This window comes from Microplitis demolitor, chromosome 8, assembly GCF_026212275.2.
Source record: "Microplitis demolitor isolate Queensland-Clemson2020A chromosome 8, iyMicDemo2.1a, whole genome shotgun sequence".
NCBI classification, from domain to species: Eukaryota; Metazoa; Arthropoda; class Insecta; order Hymenoptera; family Braconidae; genus Microplitis; species Microplitis demolitor.
The window spans coordinates 20,399,632-20,415,911 of NC_068552.1; the positions used below are offsets into that span (position 1 = coordinate 20,399,632).

A 16,280-nucleotide genomic window follows, 5' to 3' on the forward strand; every position below is an offset into this window, starting at 1 on the left:
AAATTGATAGCCGCTCGCAGTACCGAGTAATTTAAAATGTAAATTACAAATGGCGCTGGGGATTGGAGTATGGAATGGAATAGAAGGCAGAAATAAAAAAAAGGACACGAATAAAATAAAATAAAAAATTTAAAAAACGAGAGTGAAGCGACGCCCATGGGAACGGTCATTTTGTTCTTCTATGGCTCTATGGGCTCAACCCCTGCGGTACGTCTACACACTTTAACATCCCATGTATGCCCATATATTCGAGATACTATTCTACGAGTGCACAGTCACCAAAAGGGGCCTCGATTAAAGTACATTGTGTCAAGTAGCCCCTCGTTTTTTATTTTTTTTTCTCTTCCAAATTGTATGAGTGGCATGTGTATTATTAACCAACGATACCTTTTACAATCTCATCTTTACATCTCTACCCTCCTTTATTTTTTATGTCTATTGTTTTTTTAAGTTCGTTTATATAAAATTTATCAAAATATTCGCCATCCTTCTATCCCTTTCATATTTTTTTTCTAAAAAACTTTATCATTTAAAAAAAAAATTATTTCATTTTAATTTAAACCATAAATCAAATATGTACAGTTTTCAATTAAATTTTTCAGTTGACCTCTGTCCTAACAGCAGCCAATTTGGCGAAAATCCTTTTCCTTTATTTTATTTTTAAAAAAATTTTTCATGTTTATTTTATTCTTCTAAATGCGAAACCACATCTAAAGCCTTAAAACGACACTGAACGTACGGAAAAAGAAGTATAGAAGCAATATTATATTGAGAAAAGCTCGTTTTACCTTCGTAGTAGTGTGTAGCAGTAACCCAAGTGGACACTTGTGGCGCCAATGCTTTACAATATTCTTCAACACGATTATATAAAAAGCTCATTTCTCTCTTTTCATTTCCATCTCATTTTTCCTCAGTCGGACGTAGATTTTTTTCTTTAAAATGTCCCCGCAATACATAATGGTCTTCAACGGTTTTACTGCCGACGCAATCGAGCAAACAGATGAGACGACGTTAAAGTAATAAGAGAAAACTAAAATAAACAAAATAAAAGAGACACGCCAGAAAATAAAAAAATGCTATTACATTTTCTGCTCGACATTTTATCGTGACTAATTCTAAGGTTTGCCGAACAAATCTTTTAAAATTACCTCATTTTATATTTAATCAAACTACATTTTTTTTTTTTTTTTTTTTTATTTTTTATTTCCCTTTTAAATTTTTAAGTATATCAGTAGTTAATATTATGTCATTGTTTAAAATCTAAATAATTTAAAAACATCATATACTACGAAGATATACGCGAGTAATATATAACTGCATTAATATGTTAATTAGTTTGAATTAACAAGACCCCTGTGTATTCGATTGTATTTCCAATGAGACAGTTTAGTATTAACGCATTAACGGAAAGAGTGTAATCGTATAAACACATTATTGTCATGCAAACGTTATAAATTTAGGATACCTTATAACTTTAATACTAACACACCGACACACAACTCTATGTAGGAGATGAAATACATGTCAGAGTTTGTTAGGGCCTCGTGGGGTCGTGGCTACCCACTGCGGCTCGTAAACGAATCCACGTGACAGCAGGTATATTAATACCTACTCTAACCGTATATATATATATATATTTTATTAGTATCGAGTATTATAATACCACAAGAGGTTAGTGTATTAACCAAGTGCATTTTATTTAATTTTCATATACATAATATTAAATATAGTTCATTCATAATTCGTATCTATTTATATGCGAGCAATAATTATTATTATGCAACATTTAATAGTAATATGTGGATAAAATTTGATGTACGCTTGTATTATTGCATTGATACTGAAATATTTAATTTACATTAATTATTATAGTTACAATTAAATATTCATTAATTTATTATTGGGAAATCAATTTAACATGAATAGTTTATAATAATCATGAACTTGAATTTTTCTTTTAGAATTATAGATATTGCAATTAGTAATAGCGTTTTGTAATATCAATATTGTATGGAATTTTAATAAAATTTTCATGGAATTTCGTATATGTAGGAATTTGTGTATATATATATATACATATATAGCTTTACTAATATTGGTATTGTGACTTGTTCGACAAATATAACGTAACTGGATGCACGGCAAATATCGACGCAGACAAGACGAAAAAGTAAACGGAGAGGGAGAGGTAAAGATGAGTCGAGGAGAGAAATAGAAAAAAAAATGAATAAAAAATACTTGTGGGGGTTTTGGTTAAGCCATTCACGATCGTTGAAGTTTCCTAGAATTTTGCAGTACACGGCTGTGTTGGTAATATTGGAGGAGCTCAACAAATATTACAGATGGTATTGACAGTAGTTGGGCTCGAGGAAATCCTACAGATGAATACTGATGCTACGAAATCGCTCGACTTGGTTATCAAAATTTGCATGGATCGCGGACGCTTTAATATAAATAAAATATATTTATTTACTTTACAAGTTACTAGTATGCATTGTGTATTAGGTGCACATTATATAAACATGAAACATTTTAAAGTTAAAAATTTTATCAAACGTTACTTATTTATATTTTTTATATAAATACCGAATTGTCAGTAGATTTTCAGATTGCGACATAACCCAAGACTTGTGTGGACAATACAAGTATACTGCCAACCCTCGTATTATTATTAATCTTACATATCAAAAATAACTATTTTGACTCCGAAATAGAATACATGCTAGCTCAATTTTGAATTATTTAATGAACAGTTGTCAAAATCATAATTCTACTGAGGCAAACAAATTTTCTAAATTAAATAAACGCAAAAAATGTAAGGATAGTGTTACATCTGATATGTTTTTCTTTAATTACACATCATAATCATTTTTTTCCCCAAGGAACACCACCGCCCGCAGTCCCAATATATTCACGAGTCGGAATGCAGGTGCCTTGGAACCACCATGACACTAGAAAAAAAATTCATTAATTTAAAAAAACTCACAATTGTTCAGTCAGAATAATTTTTTTATTTCTGCAACACAAACAATGATTTTTTTGCTCATTCAACTTAAACGTCTGAAGTTGAAAAATTCTAGAATTGTGTAAGCTAAGGAGAGTACAAAAGTAGAAGGATTTCTAAGAGTTTAAAAATTAAGATTTCTAGTATTGATAAGTTGATGTAAGGGCATGCTCTCGTTTCCTCGTTCCAAAAAGGAATATTAAAATCCGTCAATTAGTTTAAAAGATATTGAGGACGAAGAGTTGGAAAAAACATATTATGTCACTTTCCCCAGATAAATCATGATATAATATATAATGTGTTTGAGCTCGTAGAACTCGAAAATGTATTCACAACAATGTTTTCGAGCTCAAGGAGCAGGGACTAACCGATGCTCAGATTTTTTTATGATTGCTTTCTTACAAAATAACTGCACTCAAAAAGTTTTATATTTTCTTATAGCTAAAATATGTTTGTTATCAATTTAAACTTTTAAATGAGTTTTTTTGGCATTGCTTTGAGAATTTTCAAAGAGTATCCTATTATTGTTGAAAAAAAAAAAAATAACAATGATAAGACTTGTCATTTCTTTATTAAAAAAGTTTATTTGATTATTCAATAAAAAATCTTTCGCGAATTATATAAATCACTGTATAAAAAAAATATAGCGGAGATGAGGAAGACGAAGTTGCATAGAAAAAGTTAGATTGGAAAAAATAAAATAAAAATAAAGGATTGTCGTTACGCTACATAAAGTAAACAAAACCAAATGATAATTGTACAAAAGTGTATAGTTGTGTATACAAATACACACTGTGAAAAAGCTTGTGTAGGAAGTACAAAAGTTTTAATGGGCTATTCGAATTTCGGGTATTTCACAAAAGAAAGCAAACTGCGCATTACAACTGACGTCATCCATTCCCCCTTCTTTCAATAAACTGCCACAATTTTGTACACCACCACCATTATCCGGCTGTCCACCCCATCGGTCGCTCCATTTTGTGTAACCATATTTATGAAGAGACTCGCCTAAAATAGTAACCCACTCGCCTTCCGAAAATAGGTCATGAATTCCAATGAAAGCCTGATCTTCATTCGTCGCATTTTTAATACTGCCCGAGTGTTTGAACAGTTCCAACAATACCTATTATAAACCAAAAAAATACAGTACAATAAATTTGTATACGAGATGGATTGCAAATACTTACTCGTTCCTCAGATAGAGTATCAATAATGGCAAGATGTCCACCTTCTTCATTGCATATCCGCCTGGCGTTATTGAACGTTGTTCCGCGTGTATGAAGTTTGTGTGCTCCAATTCCTGGTGTATACTGATAATCATCTCTCTTGTGTACATCATGGGTGTTGAGGTCACATGTGCAAGCCATACCATGAATCACGACATTGCGTAACCCCCCGAGACCGTTAGTACTCGTACACATGGGAAAAACTAATTGCGGAACACCACGATGTTCCGACAAGTCATGACATGGTATTGCTGATTGTGTGGTTGAAGGTGTCATTTCTGTCGATGGAGAATTAACTTGTTCAACACTATCCACTTCTCTTATTACTCGATTATTAGGTACATACACACCAAATACTATTGGTAAAAGTATTAAATAAATTAGCTTAAACATTATGCTTCTTTATTGTTACTTTCTAGCCTACAGCTTAATTTTAAATAAACTGAATATAGGAAAGAAATAATGATAAATAAATAAATATGACGAAAGCAATATGTGTGACTGGGATGAAGGTCTGACAGTAACTAAAAATGAATCCAGTTTTTGCGGTGAATGAAGCGAGTAAAAGCGAAGAGAAAAAAGACGGCTGTGAACAACCCCCCCGTCACGGACATGAGTCATCGAAAGAACTTATGAATAGAAACTTGAATCCCACGTGGACTAAGTAAAGCTGAAGGTCTTTTCGACTAACAACAACATCTCTGTTCTCTTTACTTCTTTTCCCAGGCTACCTGACTTTTTGTGATACTATTTACCTTTTTTTTTTTTTTTTTTTCAACTGTTTTTTATTTTTTTTCCATACATTTTTTTGTGCTCCTCTGCCGGGCTAAAGATATTTATCTTTCGGAATAAACTTGTAGCAAAAAACACGACAAACTTGAGCAGCCAGAGATAAAATGCTTAACACAGGCATAAAAAATTATAAAATATGTGTTGGGAATGTTTTTCTTTTTCTTTTTTACATATAGATCATTTATTCAACACAATTCTTATTGAAAATTTACAATATCATTTTACAGGGGAACTTTACAAATAAATGAATGAATATTGTTACATGATTCTCGAACAACTATCTTATCGTTTTTACTTATAATTGCGCAATTATAGTTTCGATATTCAGTCGGTTGTTTTTTTGACCATGTTAAATGTTTTATTTTGTGAACAGGTGTGTCACGAACTGTCACCCATTCTTCTTGAAAATAGTTGTGAACCCCCAAAAATATCTCTGTCGTCGATTTAGTCAGTAAATGATCCATGCACCACTAAAAAGGAAAAGTAGTTTTGATAATTAGTAAGAGTTATAATTAATTCGAATATAATTTCTGATTGACCAAAATTAATGAATTTAAATACAAACTTGAGCTTCTTCATCGGTTTCGAAAAATGCTAAATAACCACCCTCATTGCGGCATTGTTTTCTCGCTTCATTCCATACTGTAGGTTTAGTATGTAATTTAAACCATCCTACATCATCAAGTAGGACATAACCTTCACTTGGTGGCTGATCAATTGTTGGCCAACACTTATAGGTATTTTCACCACCAACTTTCATAACTATTTGAGATTCGTAGTGCGGATGATTATCAGATGGGTCAGTATCTCCTCCATTGCAGCAGCAACCACAACATTCATTATTACTTGCATTATTAAACATTGAGTTTTTTTGAAAGTATGATCCAAAAGGAGCAAAATTACCGTCACGATACATTTTTAATTTTTCGTAAACGATTTTAAAGGCCAATTTTGCGGCCCATTTGCTGTGTCGTATATCATCAGGCAAAGTATCGACAATGTGTTTTGAAATAACTTGTGCCAGTCTTGTTAAGTTTTTATCTTCTGATGGTTGTTCTTCGAGCGGTACGAAAGAATTGAATTGCTTCAAAATATAGCTGTCGTCATCATTATTTTTATCGGTTTCTTCAAAATTTTTGCCCCCGTGATGCTTACCGCAATTAGTTTTATGACTCTGACAGTCAAGCTTGAATTTATCATGAGCTGTTTTTTTCAATTTTTTTCTGCTATGTACTATATTTCTATTGACATTAACAGGTGGTTTTTTAGTTGTTTTTTTTGTAAAATCATTTCGTAGGTTGATATCACTCAGGTCTCCTCCAGAGTCCAGTATACGAACGCCAGCGTATTGTGCACTGCTTTGTTGATTCTGAAGTTGAAATTTTGATGTACCAACTTCTTCAATTTTTTCTAATTGTCTATGAAAATTTTTATAACATGGTCTATTGCTACATTTATTATGAGATTTTTTATTTAAAAATTTATAAGTAGATTTATTATGTAAATTTCTGCGAGTAATTTTAACCTTCTTAGTTTTCAAGTCATTGTTTAATTTCAATACAAATAACTTAGTATGGGGATCTCGAAATTTCGATGGATTCTGTTTATTTTTAGTGGATATCATTGAAAAATGCCCTGTTCTGGGTTCTTTGGGTCGGAATCTATGAGAATTTATCGTTGTTTGTTGAGTCATGTAAGAAGTAAAATGCTTTTTAGTCGTTAAATATATTTTTTGGGGAGTTTGTGTAGTTTTAATTATTTTTGAAATTACTGTTGATGTTTTTTTATTGCTTATAATGTCTTTAATATTTTCTGGTTTATTGTACGGTTGTTTAGTGATCAGGTGTGCTATTGTATGAGGTTTGATAGTTGTTTCAATTTTTTTAAGAATTTGAGTGGACGTTTTTTCGACTTTAATATTATGTTCAATTTTATTCAGGGTCGAATAAGGTTTTTTGGAAATTATATGACCGATATTTTTGGGTTCAGTTATCGCTTTTATCGGTTCAGGAAGTTCCGTTGTTATCTTTATTTCAAAATCAGTTGCCGAAATTTCTGAACTAACGTCAGGTGTTACAGTAATTATATGCGTTCTATTATGGAAATTAGTAAGATTTTTAGTTACCTTAGGGAATCCTGTCGTTGTTTTTTTATTCTCGTTATTAATTTCAAATAGTTCGAGTTTTTCTGTAGTTTTATGTTTTATTTTATGATGTTTAGTTATTTTAGGAAAATATGTCGTACTTTTTTCACTCTTATTATGAATTTCGAGTTTCGGATGAGATTTTTTTGTAACTTTATGTTTTATTCTATGATGTTTAGTTATTTTCGGAGTGTGTGTTGTTTTTTTACCCTCATTAGTTTCAGTTATTTCATTTTTCGAATGGGGTTTTTTTGTAGTTTTACGTTTTTTAATACTATGGTGTTTTCTTATATGATGGTTTTTAGTTATTTTAGGAATGTATGTCGTTTTCATATCCCCATCAGTTTTAATTTTTCTGAATTTCGAATGGTGTTTATTTGTAGTTTCATTTTTTTGTATATTATGGAGTTTAGTTATTTTCGGAGTGTGTGTTGTTTTTTTACCCTCATTAGTTTCAGTTATTTCATTTTTCGAATGGGGTTTTTTTGTAGTTTTACGTTTTTTAATACTATGGTGTTTTCTTATATGATGGTTTTTAGTTATTTTAGGAATGTATGTCGTTTTCATATCCCCATCAGTTTTAATTTTTCCGAATTTCGAATGGTGTTTATTTGTAGTTTCATTTTTTTGTATATTATGGAGTTTAGTTATTTGAGGAACGTGTGTTGTTTTTTTACCCTCATTACTTTTAATTATTTCAATTTTCGAATAGGCTTTTTTCGAAGTTCTATGTTTTTTTATTTTATGGTGTTTGGTGCTTTTCGGAACGTGAGTTGTTTTTTTACCCTCATTAGTTTTAATTATTTTGATTTTCGAATGGGGTTTTTTTGTAGTTCTGTGTTTTTTTATTTTATGGTGTTTAGTACTTTTCGGAACGTGTGTTGTTTTTTTACCCTCATTACTTTTAATTATTTCAATTTTTGAGTCGTGTTTTTTTGTAGTTTCATTTTTTTGTATTTTAAGGTGTTTGGTGCTTTTCGGAACGTGTGTTGTTTTTTTACCCTCATTAGTTTTAATTTTTTTGATTTTCGAATGGGGTTTTTTTGTAGTTCTGTGTTTTTTTATTTTATGGTGTTTAGTACTTTTCGGAACGTGTGTTATTTTTTTACCCTCATTACTCTTAAATATTTCAATTTTTGAGTCGTGTTTTTTTGTAGTTTTATTTTTTTGTATTTTAGGGTGTTTGGTGCTTTTCGGAACGTGTGTTGTTTTTTTACCCTTATTAGTTTCAATCTTTTCGAATTTTGAATGAGGTTTTTTCTTAACCTTATCCTTTATTCGGTGTTTTTTAGTAACTTTAGGAAAATTTGTCGTCTTTTTAGGGTGACGTATTCTTGGAATTTTTTGTTTCATTTTATGATGCTTACTTATTTTAGGAAATACTGTTATTTTTCGGACCATGGAAATTTTCTTAGTGATTTTTGAAGTGGGTGTTGTAGTTTTCTTTTGTGATAATATATGAGCTTTACCTTTTATTGTATAGTGTTTATGAGAATTAATAATGATCTTTTTGTTAGGATGCTTTGTCGAATGAATAACATTAAGATTAGGGATTTTTCCTTTGACTACATTATTTCGTTTTCTATCGTACCATACTCTTTTAGTTGTTTTTGAATTGTTTTCCGTTTTTGGGGGCATTGGTGGTTTTTGAGGTTTAAGTTGCGGTTTCGAACCGTTCGACGGCGAAGGTGGTTTTACCGATGGTGGTTTTGGAGGCTGTGGTGGTTTTGGTTTTGGAGGCGGTGGTGGTTTTGGTTTTGGAGGCTGTGGTGGTTTTGGTTTTGGAGGCGGTGGTGGTTTTGGTTTTGGAGGCGGTGGTGGTTTTGGCTTTGGTTTTGGAGGCGGTGGTGGACGCGGAGGAGGTGGAGGTGGAGGAGGAGGAGGTGGTGGTCGTAGTTGTTGTGGTGGAGGTCGAGGAGCGTAATAATTATTATGTGCAATGTTCTGATAATATATATGTTTAGAAAGCATTAAAGAGCCAAGAAGTAAACAACGCCTGCTAACCTCATTAGTAATTCGTTGTTTTTCCGAAGATTGCGATCCCTCTGAATTTTTGTCATCACTTGAATCCGCAACATCTGATTGATCTTGACTCAATTCATCGGTACCACTAGTCTCTGAATTATCTAATGAAGAGTCATCTTTTTGTCGTGAATCTAATTCTTCTCGTCTTAGTGCTGCGTCAATAGCTGATCTTCGTGAACTTAATTTATTTTTTAACACCTTTTGGATTTTATCATCGAAATCATCAATTTTGAGCTCAATAGGTACCGATTTCGCTTGAAAACCCCATAACGGATTATCATGATTTGATTGATTATCATTTTCATTATTCTCCGGGACTTCTATTTCAATATTGACTCCGAATATTATTTTTATATTTGTAAAAAAACAAAAATTAGTAAAAATAATATATAAAAAGTGATGAAATCTCATTATTCATTAAATATTCAAATAGTAGAAAAAAAAAAATATAAATTTCAAGTGACACAAATTATTTTGTCAACTTTAACTTCATGAAGCATATCGAAAACTGACCGCTACACGTTCACATTTAAGCTTTATTATTTGACAGAAAATTAGTCAAAACCGAAGCGAGTTGCAGTTATCGAATGGTTTATATATATATATTTTACTGCATCGATACGAGATATTATCGCTCATCGAATGTATTTTATTGACAGATATATATTATTATTATACTACCATACATACGTATACTCAATTTAAACCGCGTAATCGACAATTTCGAGCATTCAACCGTCGATACAATAAAACAAGAAATCCCAGCATTACTGATTCATTTATTTTGGAACACAATTTACTAGAACAGTAATGCGATAACAGAATACTCAGATGTTTTATAATTTAAAAATAAAAAACAAAACTATACAATCCTTTTTATGTTACGTCGTTAATCGAAACTAATTTTAAGTTGTTTAATTTAATAGTGTTATTGCTTATTTATTACGAACAAATTTAAATATAAAAATATAACCGTAAAATCATCTATTCATCATGGACATGCCAATCAGGATTAAAAAAAGAAAAAAAAATTACGTTTATTCATTCGAGTAGCAAATCATTTTTTTTTTTTTTTTTTTTTTTTTTTTTTTTTTTTTTTTTTCATATTCAAAAATTTTTTTTACAAGTATTATTAAAATGTATGGTATTTTTGATGAAAATTGAGATAAAAAAATAAGAATGGATAATGTTGAAAGAGGAAAAGTTAAATTCACTTGACAATACAATTTTACTCTTGCTGATAAACTCACAAAATTACATTATTCTAACCACGACAAAAAACTGTTTTCATCTTCATTTTCTCATATTATATACTTCATTGTCTGTCGTCTTACCAGCAGAATGAGCTAAAAAAAATTAAATTAAAAATTGAAAAAAAAAAGATAAAATGTCATTGTTTCAAGCTTTCTGATAATAATAACAGCGAAGCAGTACTTTATTAAAAAAATAAGTTACAAAACTCGCAGCATTATATTTTGGCCAAAGTTGATCTTTTAAATTCCCTTATAAATTTAAAACAATTAGATTGAATTAAGAATTTTTATTATACACCTAAAAAAGATATTTAAAGATCAAAGGACCCTCATTATTTTAAATCCAAAGATCCCTTCTAATTAACAAATTAATCAAAATATTCATCAAAGAGAACATCTAGCTAGCATTTCAAAAGCCCGCGGCAAGATTAAATAGTGATATTGGTTCGCTTCTGATAAGGGTTTACTAGTTCGAAGTATGGTCTCATGTATACGTGTAAAATTACGAGCTTGAGGTAATGGATCCGGTGTAACCATTACCAGTAGTAATATAACTACTACACTATGTATATGTATGTGTACTGAGACTGATAGTAGTTGCAAGATTATTTGAAATTCCTAATAAGTATTCATGAGAACCCATTTCTATCGATCATGTTCTCATTACTTCTTATTAGAGAGTTAACTAACCTGGGTCTCAAGTCCATAAATAGAGATCTTCTGTTGAACCAATATGCATTTCCTGTTAAATTTATTAATTAATAATAAATTTATTTTATTATTAAAAATTAATCATCAATACTTAGGTTGATCTATATATTGTATAAACCTCGAGGTAGTTTTATGAGATGAGTGAAAAATACAATGACAAGGTTAATGTGGGCGCAGTAGCAGTATTCTTTGTTCTCGATAGAACAAAGAGGATGTGAAACACCCAAGTGAAATAGAGCATTGAAAACACGATATATATCTGGCTATCTATCTATCTATCTGTTCAATGGTGTGTTACTTGGAACTTGGGAACAAGGGATGACACCCTTTTGTAAGTGAAAACCAACTGCAAGGGACTGTGCAACAAGATTTGTGTTGTGTGTCTCTGTATACGTAATGTGCTGATATCCTGTCTTTCTTTATCCCATCCACTCTATTTCTCTCTCTGTCTGTTTAACGAGAACATTTTCGCTTTTAGCTCTATGGTGTTAACTCAAAGAGCTTTCCACGAGCGGTCCTCCTCTTCACTTTACCCTTTTTTACTCTCATGACATTTTATCCCAACTCTGGCAGCAGCACTCCACATTTACCTAACCCACATTTTAAACTTTCATAACCCAGCGCATTCACACCACCGGCTTAAGCTTCTGTTCTCTTAATTCACTTTTCCGTAAATTTTATTACAAAAAAAATTAAATATATAAAAGCTTTAAATATCAGAGTTTAAACTGACAAATGCGGATTATCTTCAGCAATATGTGAATACACACAAGAATTTAACATTCGTATGATTCGGGATAAACGTATTTTTTATTTTTTTTATTTACGAACGCGAGTTAAAGAAATCAACAGGTTATAGCTATCGTCTCAAAATCGTAAACTGGGTCGTCGTCCTCGTCGTCCTCGTCGTCGTCCTAGTCGTCGTCTTGGTTGTCGTCGTTCTTCGGGTACATTAAGCCGCTCAAGATCTCACTGAAGCAAGTCAAGTGAAAGAGAGTGCCGAGTGTGAGTGGATATTAATGCGCATTCACCCCTATAAAACCACGGGTATAAAAGAAACTACTACTACTACTACTTATACTACTTATACTATTTTACTCTCCACTTGTACTCCTGGTGTACTAGCCTCACGTTTTAGATTTCACTGCCAGAAACTGGATAACTAAAAATCGTCTAGCAAAACGGAGTGGAAAAAGTTGCGAGGTATAAGAGTAGTGCCGGCAGTTATATTGTATATAGAGACGGTGAAAAATTACGAACCTTGGAATATGAAAAGAGAATACTAGAGAGTACTATTGAGAGGATCTGTTGTAAAGAAGTAAAATAAAAAAAAAGTTAAAGAGATACACCGCGAAAGGTGATGAATACAGAGCAAATAGCTAAACTTAACGAGACTTTTGTACTTGGTAGCTTCCGGCTTGGCTAAGCATGTCCAGCATGATATTCCGTTGAGATTTCATTGCTCTTCATCACGCGAACAACCTCTTTAGCATCTCAATTCACGTCAAAAAAATCAGGTCAAATGCTTTAACGTTTATTTAAAATTTTAACAATGTACACTTTACTTAAAAAAATTACCGTTTGTTTTAATTTTTTAATAAAAATAAAAGTTATTTATGATCTAAACGTCACAAGTTTTACGATGGTTACCTCATGTAAGTGAGCTGACTTGTATGTGTATGTGTGTTGCAGTTGCACGTTGATTGCTTTCGCGACTTTATCATTTCTTTTATCGATATATGTATCTCTAGTATGGTAGAGTATACTGACAAAATGTTTTTAACTCCAACAACTGAGTGTTACACCACTCGACCACACGTTGAAAATTTACTGTTCAACTTCCATAACTTTTTCTTAACAATCTGATGAAGCACGTTCTGCAAGTTACTTTCTTGCTCAATAAACAAATAAAAAAAGTTTAAAATATTCCCATAAACACTTTCAGTGGTGAACTTATTAAAAAACGAAAAAATATATTAAATAAGCCGATTATTGATTCGACTTGAAAAAATGGTGAAAAAAAAATTACAAGAAATATTTAACAAAAAAAAATATTTATTGACGGCTAAGTCTTTTTGTAAATATATACATTATATAAATATTTTTTTAGTTTGTAGAGTGTAGATAAAACGTTTTCTACCATGAAGTAATTGAAAAATAGTAAGCAATAAAAAAACTCACAGCATGTGAGACATAAAAATAAAATTGATTCAGTGTGGATTAAATTGATCAGTATCTAAATGTCTTCTTGAGCCATACAGTCGCATAAAATATAAGGGCATTTGTTGTTGTTGTTGTTGTTTCAGTTCTGCTAGTTGTTGTGTATGGAATCACGTTAAAATAAAGTAAATAAATTAATAAAAAAAGTAAAGGTAACAAGAAATAAATTCAGTCTATCGGCAGTGAATCCTAGCAAAGTGCCAGTGAGACATTCGACATAGCTGATAACATTAGTCTGTGTGTCGAAGGCAAGGGAAATCCATTTGCTCATGTACAAAATGGCTCTCCTACCGATTACCAACGTAAATCGATGAAGGTGATCCGAGCAAGCAAACTTTTTTTATTTTCCTGATTCGTTTCTTCGGAGCCCGTAAGCTGCCACTGTAAAATGGATCCAACAGAACCGCTTCCACACACTCTGTACTTAATCACTGCAGCACGTATCCATTACAAAATGTCTCTTTCCATTTTCTTCAAACCTTACAAACTAACTAACTACCATTTGATGCATAGATAGTTTACCCCTAATTTTATCGAAAACCCATTATATGCGATTTATGTAACTTACCAAGTAATTAACTTTATTTCAATTACATGTAAAATTATTTTTACTTTTATCATTTTTATTTTCATACATTATATATCCCATTAAATTCGTTTAAATTCATATTTTATTTTCTAATTAGTATCGGGTATTAGGAAAATGATTGTTTTTATTGATTCTATAACTGTAGAATAAATTAATTAGACAAAGCCACTGAGACACTGAGCTAAATATAAGTAGACGTTATAAATTCACTTTAAGATTTTTTGTTTTTTTAATTAAGCAGGTGCACAAGTACGACATCTAATTAAGTACAAATAAAATAGAAAAGTTTCTTATAATACCAAGAATTTTTACAAAAGTTAATTTTTTTTTCCATTTGTAAAATGAAAGTTATCTACCGTAGACAAATAAAAAAAAAATTTTAATTATTATATAGAAACGTAAATAAAAGAAAAATTAGAGTTAAATACTAAAAGGAAGAAAAAAGGCAAAGTATATCAAGAGTTTTATTACACAATTTCGTATCTCATGGGGTTTATTTTATTCATTGAGTTGATGTAGCAAAGAGACATGGTCGTAAAATAGTGTTTTTTAAAACCATTGAATCACGTATATCTAAGATTTTACAGTGAAAGACAGTCATGAATTATTAAACAATTTTACAACTCTAACTTAACTCAAGAAGTAAATTGCAAATTTATTAATTTATTAAAATTTTTTTTTAAACTCAACTACTAAAAAAAAATTTCATCACAAAGATAACTCAATTTTAACGAGCAATTATTCGTTTTATTGAAATAAAAATACAGTTTAATGAAAATGGTTATCATGATAATGATTTACGGAGTACGAGACAAGAATATTAATAATCCTTTAAACAATAATGAAAAAGTAGACAAGATCCTCAATTTATGAGAGAACTCATAGACGTCGATGAGCATTATTCGCAAGTCGGGTATATAAAGTACTTTACGAAGAGAAAATTCACGAGCACTAGTCTATAATCGCAAAGCACTAGAAACCACCGAGTATTTTGCTCCAGAGCTAAATTTATAGCTAACTAAATTCAATTATTTTTTACTTGTCATAAAGAAATATCTCGAAATTTCAATGTTCAATTAACGTGTTCTTAATTATTGTTTATTGGGTAAAAATATTTGGCCGGAGAGGCAAAATCTGGCCAAAATCACGCCAAAACCATAGAACTTTATTGGAAAATGGCCAAAAGTTTGCCGAAAACACGTCGAAATTATATTATTCTTAATGAACAGGCCGATAAATTGACTCAGCCTATTTTTGGTTTTATTTTAGCCCTTATTATCGGCTATAGTTTTCAGCCTTATATTCACTACCTGGGTTTTTTTTCGATATACAAAAAATTTTAATATTATTTTGGCCTGAAATATTCTAACTCGGGTCACTTTAATTCCAATCTTTTAAAAAAATAATTTAACCAATTCACTGTTACAGCACTCTCGACGTCATCGGGACTCATTAATTACTCCAACTGATCCAACATCGACCACAACAAATAAAAGCTTCATTGAAAATTTTCATGATACTTATCAAGCATCTCCGACCTCAGTTTTAATTGAAGAGAAAACTCTCAAACGCGGTAAGTAAATTCATTTTTGTTTCAGAAAATAAATAATTCGATTAGTAAATAAATATTTTATAAAATTATAAGTTAAGATCAAATACTCGATAAATATATTTACACTGTGCGATATTCTGCCTTAACAAACTAGCTCTGACATGGGCAACGTGTCATCTGTCCGTATGATTTTTTTAAAAACGGATTTCCCATATAGCCAGCATTACTTCGATAACATGGTCGTTGTCCAGTACGTTGCTGTAAAAATATTTCAAATAATAATTGGAATATTCATAAAAATATATATATATATATATATATACAAACAAAAGTATGAAATATAGACTTTTTTTTACTTACATGCAAAAATAAATATAGTCAGGAGAAAAGTTGCAGCAAATCGCGACATGTTAGTTAGTAAAAATAACTCAAGTTAATGAATACAAATCGTATTGAAGAAAATATATTTATAACAACAAGTACGTGCTTGTAACATAAAACAATCTGTTAAGTATTTACAAAATAAGGAAGTTGATGAATAATATTTTAACTTTGATGGATTTTCCGATAAGATTAAAAACTTTGTTATTATTTATTTTAATAACATGATACTAATTTTAGCAGTAACATGAAATTTATAAATATCTATTATTATAAACTATACGAACACACTATCGATACATTGCTCAACGTAAAATTCCTAGTAATGATTATATTGCATTTAAGATACTTAAGGTCAATGACTTATTTATATTTTTATATCAG

General features: G+C 30.8%; 2 protein-coding genes across 2 annotated transcripts in view; one reads left to right on the forward strand and one right to left on the reverse strand.

Moving 5' to 3' along the window:
• Positions 1-16,280, forward strand: part of LOC103576676 (follistatin-related protein 5) — a 151,671-nt gene that overhangs the window by 107,456 nt on the left and 27,935 nt on the right. The window contains exon 5 of the mRNA XM_008556990.2: positions 15,392-15,536. Within this exon, the coding sequence (XP_008555212.1) occupies positions 15,392-15,536 (145 nt within the window). The remainder of the gene's footprint in view (positions 1-15,391; positions 15,537-16,280) is intronic.
• LOC103576666 (hemolymph lipopolysaccharide-binding protein) lies at positions 1,996-4,780 on the reverse strand. The gene is made up of 2 exons (XM_008556980.3): positions 4,192-4,780; positions 1,996-4,127 (listed from the first exon to the last, which is right to left on the reverse strand). Exons 1-2 carry the CDS (start codon positions 4,621-4,623, stop codon positions 3,831-3,833), a joined length of 729 nt encoding a protein of 242 aa, XP_008555202.1. The 5' UTR covers positions 4,624-4,780; the 3' UTR covers positions 1,996-3,830.